At 35.2% G+C, this 19,927-nt stretch overlaps 2 protein-coding genes across 2 annotated transcripts; one reads left to right on the forward strand and one right to left on the reverse strand.

The window, feature by feature from the left end:
• The first annotated feature begins 5,441 nt into the window (after positions 1-5,441).
• On the forward strand, positions 5,442-6,693 carry LOC136816597 (melanocyte-stimulating hormone receptor-like). The gene has a single exon (XM_067072937.1). It carries the CDS (start codon positions 5,523-5,525, stop codon positions 6,600-6,602), a length of 1,080 nt encoding a protein of 359 aa, XP_066929038.1. The 5' UTR covers positions 5,442-5,522; the 3' UTR covers positions 6,603-6,693.
• Positions 6,694-6,898: 205 nt separating this feature from the next.
• On the reverse strand, positions 6,899-19,871 carry LOC136816595 (ATP-dependent RNA helicase DDX42-like). Its single transcript, XM_067072934.1, has 19 exons — positions 19,585-19,871; positions 18,971-19,139; positions 18,108-18,151; positions 17,444-17,600; positions 16,765-16,800; positions 16,214-16,318; positions 15,769-15,888; positions 14,737-14,958; positions 14,107-14,290; positions 13,450-13,497; positions 12,870-12,967; positions 12,046-12,220; positions 11,099-11,200; positions 10,167-10,268; positions 9,714-9,787; positions 9,090-9,140; positions 8,352-8,465; positions 7,851-7,991; positions 6,899-7,147 (listed from the first exon to the last, which is right to left on the reverse strand). The coding sequence occupies exons 1-19, from the start codon at positions 19,854-19,856 to the stop codon at positions 7,016-7,018; spliced, it is 2,346 nt and encodes a 781-aa protein (XP_066929035.1). The 5' UTR covers positions 19,857-19,871; the 3' UTR covers positions 6,899-7,015.
• Positions 19,872-19,927: the final 56 nt, after the last annotated feature.

Genomic DNA, 19,927 nt, shown 5'->3' on the forward strand with positions numbered 1-19,927 from the left:
TGCGGACTCTAAAATATCCAATTTCTTAGGAAAATGGACAAAAATGCTCAAAAAATGGTGAAAATAAGAACATAATAAAAACATTTTTAGGCCTAAAACTAAAAAAGTATATTTTTAATCAACTACTTGGAGTGGAGAACTGAGCTTTAATTTTATTTTCCATATTTAAGGAGTAATTCTTGGATCATAGAACATCATTATTCAATCAACAATATAGCTCGCAGTTTATCACTGATTGACTTTTTAAAATTATCTAAAACCAAAAAACGAGCCCTACACGTTTTCTATATAAGAACAAACTATATAAGAGCATAAGGCTTCGATGGCCAAAATGTTAACCCTTTATAAGTATAGGCCAAGGTATCCATATGAATACCTAAACTTTGAGACATCATAGAATTACGTACGTTTCTCCTTTTCATCTACATAAGTTTTTAAATAACTTTTCAATAACTTTAGCTACAGCTCATTCCTTTAACCCCATTTTGTACACGTGGAAATGTACTGACTTTGAAATGGAATATCTCGACGAATAATTATGCTATTGACATGCAGTTTTTTGTATTGGAAAGCTTATAAAACAGGCTATTGCCTCAAATTTATTCCAATTTATTGCATAATTAATTTTTGAAAATTGGGTTATCCGTATGGATCTTGTGGCCCAAATAGTATCGGAAAAATGGTATCTACTGTATATGGATATTGTGGCCTAAATGGGTTAAAAATTTTCAATCGTGTCTTCAACATCATACTCAAAAATAAAGAGACTTTATTCATACGTGCCTGTGCAAGATTGATCTAGCGCATGTCTTAAACATGCTGAATACAATGATATAATTTTTACTATAAAAACAATACATCGAAGTGGCTTATGTTGCTGTAGCATACTACAAGGTGAATCACAATTTTTAAGTCAGCAAGATTGAAAATTACAATTTCAAATTAAATAAGCCTATAGTGTGTCAGGAGTAGCCTCTGTATCACATAAAAGAATCAAGATGAACGTGTTGTTTTGCATTTTCAAGCTTTATTAATTTCAAAGAATTTTAAAATTTTGTAAACCACTTTAGGCCATAAGATCCATATGGATACCAAATTCGTATACCCATTTCGGCCAAAGAATCCATATGGATACCTATTGTCAAATGATGACAGAGGGTGTCAACACCAATTTTTTGCCAAAAAAGGAGTTAATGGTCTGAAAATAGCCTAAGGTCAAAATTTCAATTTTTTTGCTCAATGCTATCCTATTTCGGCCTATAAAGGGTTAAGAACAAGTTATGAACATTTTAAGGCTTTGCGGACTCTAAAATATCCAATTTCTTAGGAAAATGGACAAAAATGCTCAAAAAATGGTGAAAATAAGAACATAATAAAAACATTTTTAGGCCTAAAACTAAAAAAGTTGAGAACATCTGAAGACTTCAAAAAATTTTGATGTTCTTATAAAAAAATGTGTACTCTCAATCAACCAGTCAGAACTTGTATCTTTTGACTGAATGAATGGTTATAATTTTTTAAGATTTTTCAAAGTTCAAAGTTTTCAAATTTTTTCAAAGATTCACTGCTGCGAAAATGGTAATTATTATGTTCAACATTTTCATCTTGATTTTCCTATTTCTTATCATTTTTATTTACAATAATATCCCATTTGTCCATATCTTTTCAACGAGAACAAAATTGCTGACCTCTCCGAATGTAATCAAAATTGACAGATTCTTTTGCTTCCATTATATACTTTTAAAATTGATCTGATTTTTGATTGATTTTGAAATTGTTCATTTTGTTGACGATAGATGATGATTTTGAAAATTACACCTCGTTACTTTGGTGAAAAAAAAAAGTGAAAGACAACTATGTAACTCGCTATGGAAAATAAAGTGAAAATCGTCGGAACCTTTATTTTTTGACGTTTTCACCCTATTTTTTTATTCGGTTCTTTTTTAGATTTTTTTTTTCTCATTTCTTTCACACTTTCATTTTGACGCGGGAGAAATTTTCCAAAAGTTATTTTCTTCCATTTTTCATTTTTTAACGAGCTGAAAAACAACTCTTGTTTTATAACCCACGTTTTTTGCGATAATCTCACTTTCATAAATTGGTCCTAATATCTCTTTCAGGTAAAATAGAAAAGTGTGATTATCGAATGAAAATGAAGGCTAGGCTTCGTTTAAGGAACATCCCTGACGTATTTTTAGAGGTATTGACGTTTTGGTGCTTAGTGGTACTGACGTTCTGGATGTGAGGGTCCGGAGGGTAGGTGGATACAATGTAAAGAGGAAAAAATAGCAACAATCATTATTTATTTTGTTGTTTTAAAATAAAGGCCGGAATTTTCTTTACTCATTCCTGTTCATTTTCTTAGATCAAGGAACTGAGATTTTTTTAAATCGATATCCTTAGTGTACAGTGAGTACTTTTGCTTCTCAAAATATTGGTAGCAGTTTTAGATGGACAGTAGTCCATCAGCAGGAATTGATTTTCATTCAAGCGTCTTGAAAGGGCAGGTGAAATATCAATGGGTAATAAATCTTCAAAAATTGGCACCATAGGACTTCAATTAAACAGCAGCATGATACAGAAGGAAAAATTCCAACACAGATTGAACAGGCTTCTGTACCTCAAGATATGAGAGGGATAACCGAAAGTCTGATGTCTCAAAAGTATGCGGTCACTTTACCTTTTTAAAAATTGCACAGCACAAATTGATGCTATATTATAAAGCTATACACTGTTGGGAAGATATCCCAAACCCGGGGGGGGGTGTACTGAGGCAAAAATAGGTGCTGGGTATGTGCGGACGGTAAGGGTCGGGTTTTTCACCTTTCAAAGTCTCTCTAAGGGTTACAAAAATCAGGAAATTTCAAAGTAGTCTCTCTAAGGGTGGGAAAAATCACGATTTTTAGAAAAAAAAATTGATTTTGAGAGAAAAAATTACAAAAAAGTCTCACTAAAGGTAGGAAATTTTTGAAAATGAGGGAAAATTTTTCGAAAAAGTCTCTCTAAGGGTCACTTTTTCACTAAAATTTGGTCTCTCTGAGGGTTGGTTTTCGGAGGTCCCGTCCGCACATACCCCTCATTCACCAACCCTCATTCACCAACCCTAGTACCCCCCCCCCGGATCCCAAAGGAGAATTTTTTAATAAATTCAAGGTCTTTGAAAACTTCAAAAATGAAAATGAGAGAGTGTCCACATACTTTTGAGAAACAGATTGGTTAACCCTTAGTACTGCTAAGAAAGTTGGAGCTGTAGAAGAAAGAAATGGTCTAACCGCTCGTCTACCTCCATTGCGTACTTTAGGCGTACAAACTTTCGCGAGCAGAAACTTTCGCGAGGACGAAAAATCGCGAAATTCACGACATTTACTTTCGCGAATTTAACGGAAATATATTTTTCGCGAGCATAAACTTTCGCGAATCAGGACGTAAAATTGAGAATTTTGACATGAAAAATTGCTTTAGAGGGACAAATACTTCTTGGATAGGCTTGTAACATTTGTCCTTTAACTTATTATTCTTTTAGCGGGCCAAAAAGTGCCATAAAAATTACTTATTATTCAAAGTTTGAAATTTTACAGATTTTCTATTTTGTCAAGCATTTTTCGCGAACATAAACTTTCGCGAATGGCCCTTCCTAGAATTTTTAAAGACATTTACTTTCGCGAAAAGTGCCAAAATTCGCGAAAATCGCGAAAGTTTCTGTTCGCGAAAGTTTGTACGCCTAAAGTAGTCGTTTCTGTAAACTTGGTGTGGGCTCTTGGTGACCGTTATTTTCGTGACCCTTATTTGTAGTTCGTATTTTACTATTTTACTGGAATTTTAGGATTTTGAATATTTTTACCAATACCTCAGGGAAGGAAAGAAATTAGATGATTGTGATAATTTTGTCTTGGTTATTAGCTTAGGGAGATTATTGAATCATATTCATATAGGTTATTTGAAGGGGCCCCCCAGTGGTTTGCGTGATTGCGTGAATGGGCATTTTCGGTTGCGTGAATGCGTGAACATTGAAAAAAAATGCGTGAATGCGTGAATTGAAAAAACTTGCGTGAACGTGAAAATGCACTTTTTGATTGCGTGAAAGCGTGAATCTGGGCTATCTTGTGCGTGAATAAGTGAATTTTCCCTTTTTCCCACCGATTATATGCAGTTTTCCCGATTATCCAATGTTTCCCCGATTTTTCCCGAAAAATTTTTTCGATTTCTGAAAAATCGGGTTATTGCGTGAAACTCGAGGAAAATTTGCGTGAATGCGTGAATTTCGAAAAAAAATTGCGTGATTGCGTGAATTGAGGGTCCGCTGGGGGGCCTCTTTGAAATAAGCCTAAACCTAATTACAAAGTTTAAGTATAATAAGCTTAGCTGACAAAAATAGTTACACAATAACACTTTTAAACTTAGTTATCAGCTGAAATTTATTTTTAAAAGTGTAGCTTTATAGTAATTTTCACCATTTGTACAAGAATGGTCAATGATATTGGATGGAAAGTGCGGTTTCTGCGTTATAAATGTAGTATTTTGGACGAGAACCAATTATTTCCAATTTGTATATGAGGACTATGAGTATATCGTCTTCAGTAAGAGCTACATTGAGTTTTTTGAGAAAAAAATGCGGTGAAAACTCGGTACAGTATAATCTAACCCTGTGTCACAGACCCGCTGGAACCCCAAACCTACTGGAAAAGTCGGTAAAAATTTCGTCCCCGATGGGAAAATACCCTGAAATTTCAGCCCCATTCGAAATTCAATGTTTAAAAATTGCACTCCAAAACTATCCACATTAAAATTTGTAACCTCTAAACAATATAATTTCTATCCTTATTGAAACGCCAATAGGCGCTTTTATCCCAACTGAGGGAAAAAAGTTCAACCGTGGATCAGTTTTCAACTGATATGGTTTATGGAACTTGATAAAAGTTTTGCTAAATAAATTGCTTTCTGCTTCGGGCCATTTGAGGCTTAAGATTTTTTAAATGTCAAATTTTCTGAACAGTGTATAAAATGTTTTGCAAATAACTCTACTTTTGTTATCGACAGACACATTATTCTTTTCAGAATTTGTACCTTTTTGGATTTAATTCACCAGGTAAATGTTAGTGACACGTCATGTTGTGTAATAATAAAAGTCCCGTTTGTTGTCAAATTTATGAATTTTTAAGATGATCAACGTCTAGAAACAGTTAATCTATTGATATGTGACAGTTTGAGTTTCATTCATCAGCATATATACTCTAACTATACACCGCACTGACTTTGTCTGACATTAATTAATTAGATCATGATAATATAGACAAGTTTTTGTGGCATTGCAACGGGTGGATAATGGTTAAAAATATTTAAAAATCGTTTAACTAAACATTCTTAATGGATTTTTCTAGGTAAAAAATCATTTGTCAAGAGGAAAGGGTCTGAGTACGGCTGCATTATTAAGTAGCCTCAAATCAACAATTTCATACACATTGATAGAACAACAAAGGATTCAACATCAATTAAAAACACATCAATAAACATTCACCAGGACGATGCAGTGTACATATCTATGGCCGAATTCACCGGACCAATTCGGACAATACTACATAGTAGCCGTCACTTCGCTCACTATTCTCATTGCTGCACCAGGTAACCTACTTACAGCTCTCGTTGTTATCCGAAACATCTCACTCCGCAACGAACCCGCATATCTTCTCATCTGTTCCGTATGTTTTGCGGACGCTATTGTAGCCATGGTAACACAACCATTATTTGTTGCTACCGTTATGTTGGGAAGTCGTTATAGTTGTACTATTGATAATTTATTTTTCGCCTTTGCTTGGTTATCATCTGTTTCGTCGACATTAGGAATCGTAACCATAACAGTAGACCGTTATGCGTATATAGTCCATCCATTACACTACCAAACAATCATGACTAAAGCACGTGCTCGATACATGATATGCATAGTATGGACTACAGCTATCCTCTTCGCAGCATTACCCATATTATACCATAACCGTATGATATTACAAACTTCAGTTGTTGGTATAATGTTTATAATATCAGTTTTCATGGCAGTAACTTATAGTAAAGTGTATCGTCAAGTAGTAAATTCAGCTGATATTCCACCACCAACGTTAAATCAGCAGACCAAAAATGTACTCAAACAAAAAAGCCAACATCAAGCTACAAAAACGGTCTTGTTGGTCTGTTTGGCATTCTTTGGCTGCTGGTATCCATGGGTGATTGTCAGTTTCCTGATAGCGTTAAGTGATTATGTACCGAGCCTTGCTGAATACGAGTGCCAATCAGTTATGATTACGTTACATTGGATTTTTCTTGGACTTGGATATTGTAATAGTAGTTTGAATGTGTTCATCTACGGTCGAAAAAATACTGTACTGCAAAAAGCTGTTACTAAGTTCTTGGTAAGCAAAGAATTACCGATCATATCAGCTTTATTAGTCGGGAAGAAAGTAGATGAAAAGGAGCCAGAGATTTATAAAATTGAAGGGACCCGAATGCGTGCGGCGACGACGTTGAGCCAGATGAACACACCGTTACCAGTTGTGTGCGAAAAAGAAGGCCGTACTCGTAGCCAAACTTTTATTTCTGTTTTATCATTCTGAAAAGGAAAATTTGAGAGATACAGATAAATAGATATATAAAACGGATTTTAAAATTATCATAAAAAGCAGAGACCTTTCTTGTTCCAAAGGCCTTTTTCAACTTGTCCACGGTTTTCTGAATCTTTATGCAAAAGTTAAAATTCTCAAAATTTCTCCTTAAATTTGAGAAGATAAAATAAATGTAAAACTTTTTGGTGAGGTATGGAATGCTTTTATGATTTTTCATATTTATCAGTTCAAATTACCCCTAATTATACAAGCAACAATGGTGAAAGAAAAGCTAAGGTCGATTCAAATTTCCTTTAGATGGTTTAGGTCTTGTATATATTGTCCATAAAAAAACACTTTTGTAAAAGAGAAAAGATACTATGTACAAAGAAAGAATTTGAATAAAATTATTATTGAATTTCTGACTATTTTCCCCATTGTTGCATTGCTTTGGGTTGGTTATTAGGATCAAAGGTTTCCACTTTTCCATCTTTATCACCAGAATCCATAGTAGAGGAGTTTGAATCGGAAGCTTTGGCGAAACGCGTGTAACCGGACTGTTGAAAATTAAAGAAAAATAAGTTATCACTATTACTCTCGAATACCTAATAGCCGTCCCCACGCTAATTAATTTTCGAAATGTTCCACCCAACATCTCTCCAACCCCACCCGCTTATTTATTTTTGGGAAAATATTTTTGAAAAAAGAGAAAAGAAGGAAAAAAGTTCCCGTTGTCCTAACCTGCTGTTACCTCCTTTCAAAATTCTCACCCTGATTGTTTATTCCAACCCCCGGTTATTAGATTACCCCAGACCAACCCCCGGGTTAGGACCCGGGCAGTGGGTTTACACTGCGTATGTGCGGCAAAAAAAATGGTTTTTTTTTTAAATCGATGAAATTCATACTCTTACAGTGCATTTTTCAAATTTTAACCGCTGCACATACCCGCCGGTCAAATTGTCTGACTGCCCCCCCCCCCCGGGACCCGAGAGTATGTAATAATATCACTTTCTGATGGTTTAATATGTATGTTGAGAAGAATCTTGCATTTGAATCGATGTGAGCCTCAAATATCAAAAATAAAGTGATGCAAGCAGATATGATGCCGATCGAATTTTCCTCATTTCCATCAAAAGCTATCCCCTGACTTAGAAGGCTCAAAGAATGAAACAAAACTTACAAATTAAATCCCTTATAGAAGATTCCCTAAAAAGCGAAATAAAAAGACATGTCCAGAAATAAAAATACAGCAGAACTTACTTTGAATGCAGATTTAAGGTTTTCCAGTCGGTTGCTACCAAAGGCACTGGCAGACATGGAGTAAGACGTCAACAAGGATCTGGAAGGACGTTTACCCGACGTGTTGCCTACCAATAATTCTTCCTCTTCTGCTATACTTCCCTGAAAGTATAAAATATATAGCATAGTCTCATAATTGCTCTTCAAATCATGCCATTTAAGCCAGACATTCCATTATCCGGACATCACAAATCCTTCTTGGGAAATCCAAGGCCATGGGAAATCCTACGAAACACAACCTACCACACACAGTCAATATTAATATATGCGTGTACTCATTAAAGCGGCTATTAGCGGGTATTTAATTTGGCGGTTGATGGATTTTACATATTTTGGATTTAGCTCAAAATCGCCATATTGACCTATAATCAAATCCTGAAAATGTCTTGAAGAAATATGATGATTGTCGACATTATTGGATCCTATAGAAAGTTTACACTTTGAGTAAATTTGAGTTTGTACCACAGTGTTTCCACTATCATCATCCATTCCAAGACCAGGGCGATCTCTTGGCTTGAATTCTTTATTTGATGCTTTCCGATCTCTTCTCGATCGTATCTTACGGAACCAAGGATTCTACAAAAAGATCGAATAAATATGAATAGTTTGTTGAAATATTTTATATAATAAAACCATTTTTTAACTATTTGTCCAGCCTAGTATCTTGAAAAGATATCTAGTTTAAAGATGTTTTTCCAAGAAAAACCAATATGTCAGTCTAGGGACAAAACGACTATAATCATTCGCTCGTTTCCTCTCTTCTCGAAACAATGATAAAATTTCAACTTTTCGTATTAAGAATTTTTTCATTCCACATCACGAATAGACATTTTATAGCCTTCCAATTCCCACCTAAATTTCTTTCAGAAGGAAAGGATTATAAAAAAGTCAAGTGCTCCTAGTGATAAGTGAAAGATGGAAAAGAAACACATAAAGAGAAAAGAATGACTTGATTCTTTACAGGGGTATAAAGGTCACATATTGGCCAAGCACAGTCACGTAAAAATCTTTCAGAAGATGATTTTCTTCAAAAGGTCAAGTGTTGAATGGCAATACAATAGAGTTTTAGCGTGATGTCAACTTTTTACAAAGTGTTTATAATCAGTTAAAACCAGTTGAAAGTCACCTTTACATAGAGAAAAATAAGTCGTCATAAAGCTGTATTAAGAAAAAAGCCCATTCGAATCTCAATTCTCTTACCTTCATGGCAAGTTCGAGTAGCTTAGGTGGTACATTTTGATTCGCACCTTCCTAGAAGTGAGAAAGAAATGTGTTGATTTTGACGGTCTTTTTCTCTTGGATCAGATTTCAAAATCTAGTGACAAAGAGACGCATCACCATTAAAGTGAGATTAACAGGGATACTCTTCGAAGTATTTTCAAAAATTCAAAAATTATTGATAGTGAACTTTATGCGACCCTCCCTATAGGCCAAGAGCCACCTAGAGGCAAAATTTTATTCATAGACCCTGCATTAAAATTTTTTATGGTTATTTTCTGAGTGACTCCATTCATGTAAACAATAAATGATCTTGTACCAAACTGCACGAAAATGGATTTATGAAGAAAATAGATAAATAGTTAGGCTTTTCTCTCCTTTAGACTGGAGTCGTTTAATATGCGTAACACAGTAGTAAAGGCGTTATATGATAATACGATTATTGCTACGGGATTTAGTTTGTATAAACTAAAATTTTTCCCTCCGTTACTTTTTGCTTTATTTCAACTATGTCTGAATCAGTCGTCTAGCTTGCTAGACTATCACTCCTTTAAACAAAAAACCTTCCTTATGAGAAACGTTTAAGTCTGACAGGATAAAACTTACCAGATTGCGGACAAGATCAGCTGTAAAATGGTTGTCTTGAGGTGTGACCAACGTGTAAGCAATACCCTTGCCACCTGAAAATTAATAACGCTTATAAGCATATCCAGTCTCAAATCTTGATCAAATGCTTCAGACTGGCTAAGCATAATTTTGCTGATCAGTTTACATCGCAAAAATTTCAAAATTTACCAAATTTAAAATAGTTACTTCATTACATAACCATAGCATGACCATATTCGAGGCGGAAAAAAAAGGAATTTTGCTAAGCATAATGAGGCTCAAGAAAATTTACTCTGTGCTTATAAAAAACATGTATTATGCTCATAAATCTTTTGCATTCATTTTTGGTGACCTTAGAGATAACTGACCACGCCCTTCATGACGATAATCGTTGAATCTATTATTTTGATACACTACTACATCAAAAAGAAATCTATGTTTATTTATGCTTACCAGCTCTGCCAGTTCTTCCAATACGGTGAGTGTGGGTTGTGATGTCACGTGCTACATCGTAATTGATGACAGTCTTAATGGAAGGGATGTCCAAACCACGTGCTATAAGAAAACGAGTGGATACATTGACATACGTTCGTACTCTTGGTTGCCTAATAACCACCCCTGCTAATAACCACTACACGTTTTTTTATAAGAAAACTATATAAGAACATAAGGCTTTGATGGCCAAAATGCTAAGAACAAGTTAAGAACATTCTAAGGCTTTGTTTGAGGACTCGAAAACATCCGATTCTTTAGGAAAATGGACAAAAATGGTCACAAAATGGAGAAATAAATAAGAACATTTTAAGAACACTTTTACGCTTAAAACCCAAAAAGTAAAGAACATCCGAAAGCTTAAAAAATTTTGGATCTTATAAAAAAAAGGTGTAATACTTAAAATAATAAACGCGTTCGATGAATACAAAAAAGGACTCTTTTAAAAAACAAAACGTTCATTACTCGGAGTTTCGTGATATTCTTGATATTTGGTGTGCAATAAATTTAAAAGATATTTCTATAAGAATGTATTTAGCTACTGGAAAATTGTAATATTTGACAGCTGGATGCCGAGAGAAACAGGAACGATGTATAAAGATGCAACTCGGAATCCAGAAAAACAACTCTCGTCATAATTTGAGATATGGTTAAAGGCTTGGTTTTTAAATAAGAGTGATATATATGCTTACTCATCAATTTTAATTTACAAGCTTTTTCACATTGGATCGAATGTGGAGCAAGATTGGTCAGAATGAGAAAAAAAAGAACATTTTTTGCTTATATCAACATAATATAACAATAGGCAAACAAGCTGTCCTGACATGAAACATGTGCCTGATATGAAACGGGAACACTTATGTAAAAATAAATCTTTAACAATCAATAATTACCAGCGACATCAGTAGCAACGAGTATGGAGAAAGCGTTGGCTTTGAAACGTTTCAAAACATCGTTTCGCTCGTACTGGTCAAAATCACCGTGTATCAGTCCCACTGTAAAAGAAGAACAGAAAAAATTGTTAGTTAGTTAACCTAGTCAGAACACCCGCCCGTTTACTAATTTTTCAAATAGTTAATTTAAGCTGTCAAAAGAAAATTTATTTTCTTTATTTTACTCTAAATTGATCATTGTAGCCTCTACATTGACATTATCATGGAATATGCACGAGTACAATTTTCCAATGTTTCAGCCCCGGATTTTGTCGGTATTTTGGTATTTTCGGTCAACTATGGGTATCAAAGATCACGTGAAATCAAGGAATCATGGGGAAACAAGGGAAAGGGAGTCTAGAAAATCTGTATATGAATGTTGGTACAAAATATTGAAATCGATCGGTATTTGAGTGAAAAAGTTATTGGGGTAAATATAGTAAGGGTATTATAGTAATTAGGGTAAAATGTGATCGGTATTATCGGTATTACGTAGTCCCGTACGCCCCCCTCCCAATTTAGTTTAAAATGTTTGATAATCCACTTTGCGGTTTATTCCACAACCTTGCGAGATGAAGACTCTTGCTCAATAGTAGGCTGTACGCATCCCCGAAATTGATTTTGATATAGGCGATGCGTATCGTGTATCAAATTCCCGTCCGAGAGTTACCCCAATTTTTTCAAAAAGGTTCGGAAATCCAATGATTGTATTAGCCTCTAACCATTCAAATTTTTGATCTCTCATATAAAACTTAGTAATCAAGTTTTTAAAACTCAAAAACAGAACGACGTGGGTAACTTTCGGACGGAAATACACGATGCCCATCCCCTATATGGAAACACATCAGAGGGGACGCGTGCAGCCTTGCTCAATAGTCACATGGATCCTAAACAAGACAAAAACTTACGCTGGTGACCGTTTTCTTTGAGATTCTTTGCCAGTTCTTCACTATTTGTTTTCTTGGTGACGAAGATAAGAACACTGCCACCTGAAGTGAACTCTACAATGTGTTGCAATAACCAACTCCATTTTTGTTCTTGTTTATACATCACTTCCACAGCCTGAACAACGTCCTCGTTAGCCTGTAAGAATATAGAATCAGCCGAATAGATTTGTTCGATTTATGTAAGATTCGAGTTATAGGGACGAGTTTATAAGCTCTAGTTTAGACGGCCGACTTTCTACCCTGCCTATTCTAATTGTCAGAGTAGGCAAAAAGAGGGCACAAAGTTGGTTGTTAAAATCTTTGCTTGGAAAGGTTTGAAAGAAGACATTGCATTGGCGTCAAAAGAGGGCTATGCATCACTTTAGACAGCCCACTTTATGCCCTCTTTAATTCACAATTAGAATAGGCAGGGCAAAAAGTGGGCCGTCTAAACTAGAGCTAAGGCTTTGTTGTCTGAAGCTACAATAGCGTAGCCAAGAGGGGTGCAAAATTTGTATAGGAGAGCAGATTTGTATGCCATTATAATGATCTTTTAATACCATGAATAGATAAAAACAGTGTCACAAAAATCTGCTCTCCTACATAAATTTTGCGCCCCTCTTGGCTACGCTACTGAGGTACCCCTAACCATGTTTGTTAGTTAGTTAGTTAAGGAGACATTTGAATGGATAGAGGTCTTAAAAAAAGATGAACATCGATATGATCTTCCCTAAATCAGAGACGCTCAAATGTGTAAATTGGACAGCCCATTTAATTCAAGGCAAATTAAAATACTAGTTCCATACCTCTCCAAGTTCACCGACGACAATCCGTACAGGATCAGTCAGAATGTCACGACATAACCATTCCACTTTCTTCTTCATTGTTGCACTGAACAACAAAGCTATGTCAAAAATGAAATGATTGATCAATTTAGCTACGAGTTAGTTTAGCGTAAGTAAGCACTTACACAATATATTGTCAGGCAATATATTGACGATATATTACTGAATGTCGGCAATATATTGAAAAGGTGTCCGTAATATATTGTGAGCTTGATTTGCAATTTTCCAACAATATAGGGGGATTGTTTAAAGAAAGAAAATTCTTTTTTATAGTAGAGTACCTGTTATTTACTTTGTACATTACGGTCCGAAAACGATATTGTCAAATATTGTTCGTCAATATATTGTGTAGTCTAAGTAGCCCTTAAGGCACCGTAGCTATTCCCAATCGACATAAGAAATCCATTCTAAATCAATTTCATTTTATATTGAACTTAGTTCAAACCAGTGTTCGAACTATTAGGTTGTCTCATGTAGTGCTAGGTCATTTGAGGGCAAAAAAGATTTTTATTTACAATATGAACTCTTCTTTATTCCTTACATTGTCTATCAGGTCGAATGTTGTTGGCAATCGATCGAACTTGTGGTTCTGTAAAAGAAGAAGAAAAGGGTTTGATCTCGAGATTTGTTTGATGCTGACTGTGGTTACAATATGGGTAACGACATGCTCTGTATACCAATGAAGATTTTACATTTTAAAATAATCTCGTCCTACTATCGCTCTATCTTTGTCTTTCTCATTGAAACAAGTCTCGTCTAAACACGTCAGATTTCTGACGCGGAAATTCAAAACCATGACACACTAAAGACCGGTCTTCACTTTCGCGCGAAACGAGGGAAAACTTTTTAACTTTTTTGTAAGATCATTGGCCGGTTGAAAAAAGAAGCAATTCCATTGGTCGAAACTGACGTAACGATTGAAAAAAGTTGAACTTCCATCAACTTATTTTTGTTCGCACAAGACTTTTTTATGACGTAATCTTTTCTTCAGGCAAAAACGGTTGAGAAAAAACTGTCGCCCATTTTACGCGAAAGTGGAGACCGGCCTTAAAGCTTCAAAAGTCGTATTTTGATGAAAAAGTGAAGACAATAACATAAAAAATATCTTGCACAGGACAATTGAATCCAGAATATAATCTGTTGTCCAATTAGAATAATGCATTTAAAGACTAAAAATGTTAGTGGACCATTGTCTTACCGAAACCCATATCGAACATGCGGTCGGCTTCATCAAACACCAAGTACGTCACTCGTTGTAAATTGGTCGCCTTTCCTTTGATCAAATCGATGAGACGTCCTGGTGTACCGACTACGATTTCACAGCCTTGTTGTAACGCTTTCGTTTGTTCCCACTTGCTACCACCACCGTAACAAGCTACCGTCTGTAGAGGAAAAAGGAGAAAAGGTATAAAACTACAGCAGTAAGCACACAAAAAAAAGTTGCATGGATTGTAAAGATTGAAAACAAAAAAAAGTTATATTTTATTTAGTATGAGATTGACGTAAAGTAAAATATTCTGAATCGATCTAAAGGAATACTATAGTAATAGCTTTTTCTCCCAAACTACCATTCACTAAAAAATGTGCGCTATCCTAAAGTCCGCTCGACAATACAACGCTCTCTAAGCACTGATTGGTTTATTTAGCTCCGTTACATCATAATTTTGAGTTTCAACCAATCAGATCATTGATTGGGTTGTAATAAGTAAAAGCACTAGATTTAGTGAGTGAGAGTAGGAGAGAACAAGATATTAGCTGTAAGTACTATTAATATAGATTTCGTTCTACTCGGGATAGCTTTTGACAAAAAATCAAAATAGAAACTGACCTGCAGATTATAGCATTTTCCAAACCGTTTGACTTCCGAATTGATCTGCTGACATAACTCACGAGTCGGTGCACAAATCATTGCGATCGGCCCATCACCACTCTTCAATTCTGATTGGGCAATACAGTGAACCAACATTGGCCACACGAAAGCAGCCGTCTTTCCACTTCCGGTTTTGGCAATGCCGATGATGTCACGGCCACTAAGAGCAACAGGCACAGCCTAATAAGAATAGTGTTAATTCATATCTGCCAAAAATACTTTTTTTTCGCGTAATACACCTTTCCCGAATTGTTATTTAGGCTTTTTGACTTTTTTTGTTTTAATCTTTGGATGTTTCTATTTAGTTTCATAAAATTGTATGTCGCAAAACTAAACAAATAAAAAAAGAAATATGAAAAAAGCACTTCGGGTTCTTGAGTTATTTTGAATTGAAATTTCTTTATAAACAATAGAATGGAAATACATGGAAACGAGGCCGGGCTGTATGTCATAAAAATTGATAGAAAAAAGCTTTTGAGCTCAAATTTTCAGCATGCACTTGTCTTTATAGGAGGAATACAAATATATAGTTTTCAATATGGTTTGAAGACCTTCGAAAAATACCAAACAATTCGGGAAAGGTGTATTCGGTGCATAGACGCACGTAGCGAGTACCTCACCAAAAACCGGGATTTTTAATTGCCTAGAAAAAAACACGGACGACGTCTAATATAAGCTAAGACGCACGCAGAAAAAATTCGCGGACATTTAAAAAGTAATAGAGTCAGACTTCATCGTCTTTTCAATAAATTTCTCAATATTTGTTGTCAGCGATTTTCTTGAAAAAAGACAGAAAAAAACTTTAATTTCAGCTTTCTACTATTACACAATGGAGGAATATGGCAGAATTTCATCCTATGACAGAGATATATGCTGCTTTATTCACCCTGAAACCCCCTAAATACATTACAGGAAGAATGAGTAGTCTTACAATTTAAAGTGTTTAGCTTTAAACAAGAGTTGTCATGAGAGACAGGAATTGATACTTACCTGTGCTTGTATAGGTGTTGGTTTTGAATACTCCGAACGTCGGATCACACTCATTAAATGAGAATCGAACCCGAAATGCACGAAACTGACTGATGGACAAGCAGGTGCCGAACCAGAAACCTAGAAGTGAGTTTATGAAGGGATAACATCAAAACATTTGAAATTTTACTCATTGGGTAATCTTATTGTCATCTTTTGTTCGTGTAAATTTACATCTGACATTAAGCTCTGAGTCCTTTTAAAGATTCAGATAACCGTGCATTCTAAATTGTTTCCATACACAGAGCAATCTTTACTACACTCATAAATGAAGGTTAAGAAGCATACGGTTGGAGTTTTAATATAATCTAGCTTGTTTAGGAACCTCCAAAGGAAAACCCGGATCGGATTTCCGGAGATTTAAAAGACTCCAGAACGGGCGAGTTTGATTCAAGAAGCGACTTACTTTCAATCCGAGAGACTTTCGTAATTCTTCCACTTGACTTCTCGTTAGTTTTTTGATATCGTCGTGCTCTTCATAGAAGTTACTCTCAAAATTCGCATACTCCATCTGAAAAATAACAGAGATTTGTATCGTTAAGAAAAACAAAACATTTAAAAAATACCCTGGAATTTCAGCCCCACTAGGAAGTTAGCCTTTGAACAATAGAATTTCTATCCCCATTGGGATTTCAATAGGAATTTTTACCCCCACTGAGGAAAAGAGTTCTACCAGGGCTGCGAGACAGGGGTGTACTAAAGTATATGGTCTAAATTCAAATTTCGAACAAAGAGGTTCTATTAGGAATATTATCAGTGGTCAAAGCAAAATTTATCGCCTAAGAGGGAAAGTTGATTTTACTCAGCAAATTAGCTCATGCATTCTTGAAACATTGGTGAAATATGCAGAATTTGAGATGAAAGTCTCTTTATGAACTTCACTGAGACGAAAATCCGTCTGAAATTGAGGAACTTTCAACACTGAAAGAAGATCTATCAATTGTTGATAAAACTCACCTCGTCATGGTCAACTGGTGGCAAAGGGACAATAATCTGAAAAATAAAAGGTAATATCAAAAAAACTCAAGAAATGGTCCGTTTGAAGTGAAGTTTGAAAAACTCTGAAGAATTCAGCCAAAAAAACAGGCGAAATCAGGAAAACATAGTTTGTAGGCTCAAGGTAATTCTTAGCACATGCTTAAATTTCTGCCGTATCTAAGCCTAGATATGTTTATAAGTGCAATGCTTATAAAAAAAACATGTATCATTATTTAACTCAGCCCTCGTGACAACATTGTTTTAACGTATTGTCTTGAACTATGTCTGTACTTATATCACACAACACTCTGGTAGTAATGTAACCCGATCCCCACGAACTGCATGAGTTTGTCCTTGAGAAGGTAGGTAAACTAAAAGTTCCAATTGAAACGTGGCAACGAGTGAAATCGAACCCTGGCCTATGCACGCAGGTCAAGCAAGATAACTAAAATCCCATTACGCCCTCCCAAAGTAGAAAGAAGAGTTCAAAAAAGTTATTAAGAGGCCTATCTGTACAACCTTTAGAAACCAAACCAAACTAATAAAAAAGAAAAGGAAACATGCAGACTGAGAAAGTCAAAATATTCTACAAAAGAAGAGTTACGTTCGTTGACATTAAGTACGAAGAAAAGAGTTAAACGAGCATAATATGGTTTACTTTGGATCGTTCAGGAGGGATAGGGTTTCCATCAGAATCATATTCCATTTCTTCTTCATCATCAGGATAAGCGAGTAATGGAAGATCTTCACGCGCTTTGAAGTATGATTCCTGGTCATCCTCTTCGTCGACATCCAAACGAGTTTCTTTGCTTGATCTTTGGAATGATGATATAAGCATAGTTAGCAGAAGGGTATGAACCTCTCCCATGTTTATTTCATCCCCTCTATATACTATAACCCTCCCTTCTGTAATAAAATTTTCTAGGCAAATCTTGTTACCACCAACCCCTCCCCCTAAAAATGACCCAAAATATTTGGCATTTCCCTTCCCTATTAAAAATGGGTGCAAACTATGATAAGTTGATGTAAATTAAACCAAATTACAGTCGACTCTCTCTAATTCGATTTTCAAGGGCACAGAATCTTCTTCGAATTACAGGAATTATTTCATACCACTTTCCAGCTGAAGGGACAAATGTTTTCGTTCGAATTACGGGAAGAATCGAATTATAAAGATTCGAATTAGAGAGAATTTACTGTGTATATCGAATTAAAAGAGGAATGAAGTTCATAATTCACCAATACTAAACTAATGGTCTTGTCAAATTCAAATATCAAAAGGTGAAAGAGAAAGAACATAGCAAGAAATAAAATTTTCCTACTTTTTCTTGGATTTTCTGTCAGTTTCTTCTTTTTCCAGTGTCTCCTAAAGATGAAAATATGATTTTTCTAGAAACACAGAAATAATAACTGATGATATATATATAATATCAGTTTAGTTGAATTCAATTTCATCAGTACAATGTATTTTGGCAAAAAAAGATTTGTAAAACTTCAAAAGTCCTTTAAACATCAAATTGTCGTTGGTCCAGGTTGGTCGTCACTTGTATCGAAAGTTTAGACAACGATGAATGGGAAAGTCCAGAGAAGTCCTCAACAATGGTTTCGATACTATGCTATAGTCGAAGAAAAATCACTATCTAAGAAATAAGCGCAAAGCAGAAGAAAATTCGTAAACGGGTTTTTGCCGAAAAAGAGTTTACAGCCGGTAGTTTTCCTTTTTCTTCGAAACTCTCCTGCCGATTTTTTTCCGTAAACTCCACGCGCATAATATTTTCCCGGCTTTACTATCGATGTAACGGACGATAACATTGTCTATAGTTTCGATAGAACAACAGAAAATATAATCTACAAAATAGACAGCTCCAGGCTTTTAAGCCTTACTCTTGGTCTATAGGCACTGCTATAGGCGGGGATTCCTTATTAATAGGTTTAAATATTATAAACAACTTTCACAAAAGATGTTTATCAATAGAGATTTCAAATAAGAATGTTTAATACACAGCTGATTGGCTTAGATTTCGAAACTCTTTATTGTTTCATTAAAACCTCGGTGCGCATGTGATTTATCCGGTGAATCTCAATATTCAAAACAAGAGCAGTGCTCATATCCCGAAGAGTAGGAGTTTTACGCTCGAAACGAAGGAAGATATGACGTAGCATACATAAAATAAATATCACGAACCTCAATTCCAGCCATGAATTTATCTAGTTCATCTTCATCGCTCATTTCATCTTGTCTTGCGGCTTCTTGTTTGGCGACCACAGAGGAGATCTGATCGTCCACTGTGGATTTCTTCAATAAATCTTCAACAATTGATTTGTCAGAGGCTTCGTCATCCATGTCCCATCGTCTGTCAGTGAAAAATGTGGAATATTAATTTTGTTTATACAGTATACTTTTAACATACCATGAGTCAGGAAATTCATAAATAAATCAAGAATACATACACGAAGAAATGAAAATTTTTGCCCAACTTTATTCACTCAGGAGTCACTTTGGGTGGCATAGCAGGTGTATGCATTTCGTCCATAGTGAACATAGTTCTACAGAAATTCTTACTTCTTCACATATATCATTATCAGTTTTGAATGAAGAACTTCAGTTGATTAGGGGGTTAAAAATGGTAGCATTAAAAATCAAGAATCACAATTTCGTAAGTACTACAGATATTTCATTGCAGTTGCAACCAATAATCTCTTTATGGACTTTGAGAATCAATAACATGATTAGGTGTTGAAGAAACGTTTGAATAAAATTAACTGCGATAGAGAGTTTAATAGAAAAGGTTTAATTACGATTTTCGTTTCTTTTTCTTTTTAGGTGGCGCTTCAACCGGTTCTGGTTCTGGCTCCGCTTCATCAGAAGGGTTGAAAGGATCGTAAAGGTCGTCATCCTCAACAGGTGCTGTGGGAGCTGATTGTAAATATTTCTTTTCACTTTCGTCTGTGTGGAATTTGGGTAATGAACTCTCAGTTGATCCAACAGTTCGTTGAAAGGGTGATAAATTTGATTCAAGTCCACCTCTCTTGAATTGGATTTGAATTTTGTTGTTATAGTTTTTACTCATTTTTCTAGTACGTATTTTCTGGTGAAGACATAAGAATATAGAAATTGATGTTTGTTTATTTAAAGAAGGTT

This window comes from Clytia hemisphaerica, unplaced genomic scaffold (genome assembly GCF_902728285.1).
Source record: "Clytia hemisphaerica strain Z4C2 unplaced genomic scaffold, Clytia hemisphaerica genome assembly, whole genome shotgun sequence".
In the NCBI taxonomy this organism is placed as follows: domain Eukaryota; kingdom Metazoa; phylum Cnidaria; class Hydrozoa; order Leptothecata; family Clytiidae; genus Clytia; species Clytia hemisphaerica.

What these genes read in the sequence shown, in the direction of transcription:
- LOC136816595 (XM_067072934.1), bottom strand. Translation starts at nt 19,856, where the DNA reads ATGAGTAAAAACTATAACAACAAAATTCAAATCCAATTCAAGAGAGGT. An exon ending in CACCAGTTGACCATGACGAG is followed by an intron (nt 16,319 to 16,764) that starts GTGAGTTTTATC and finishes GTTATTTTTCAG; the next exon opens with ATGGAGTATGCGAATTTTGA. An exon ending in CGTTGCTACTGATGTCGCTG is followed by an intron (nt 10,269 to 11,098) that starts GTAATTATTGAT and finishes GTTTTCTTATAG; the next exon opens with CACGTGGTTTGGACATCCCT.
- LOC136816597 (XM_067072937.1), top strand. Translation starts at nt 5,523, where the DNA reads ATGCAGTGTACATATCTATGGCCGAATTCACCGGACCAATTCGGACAA.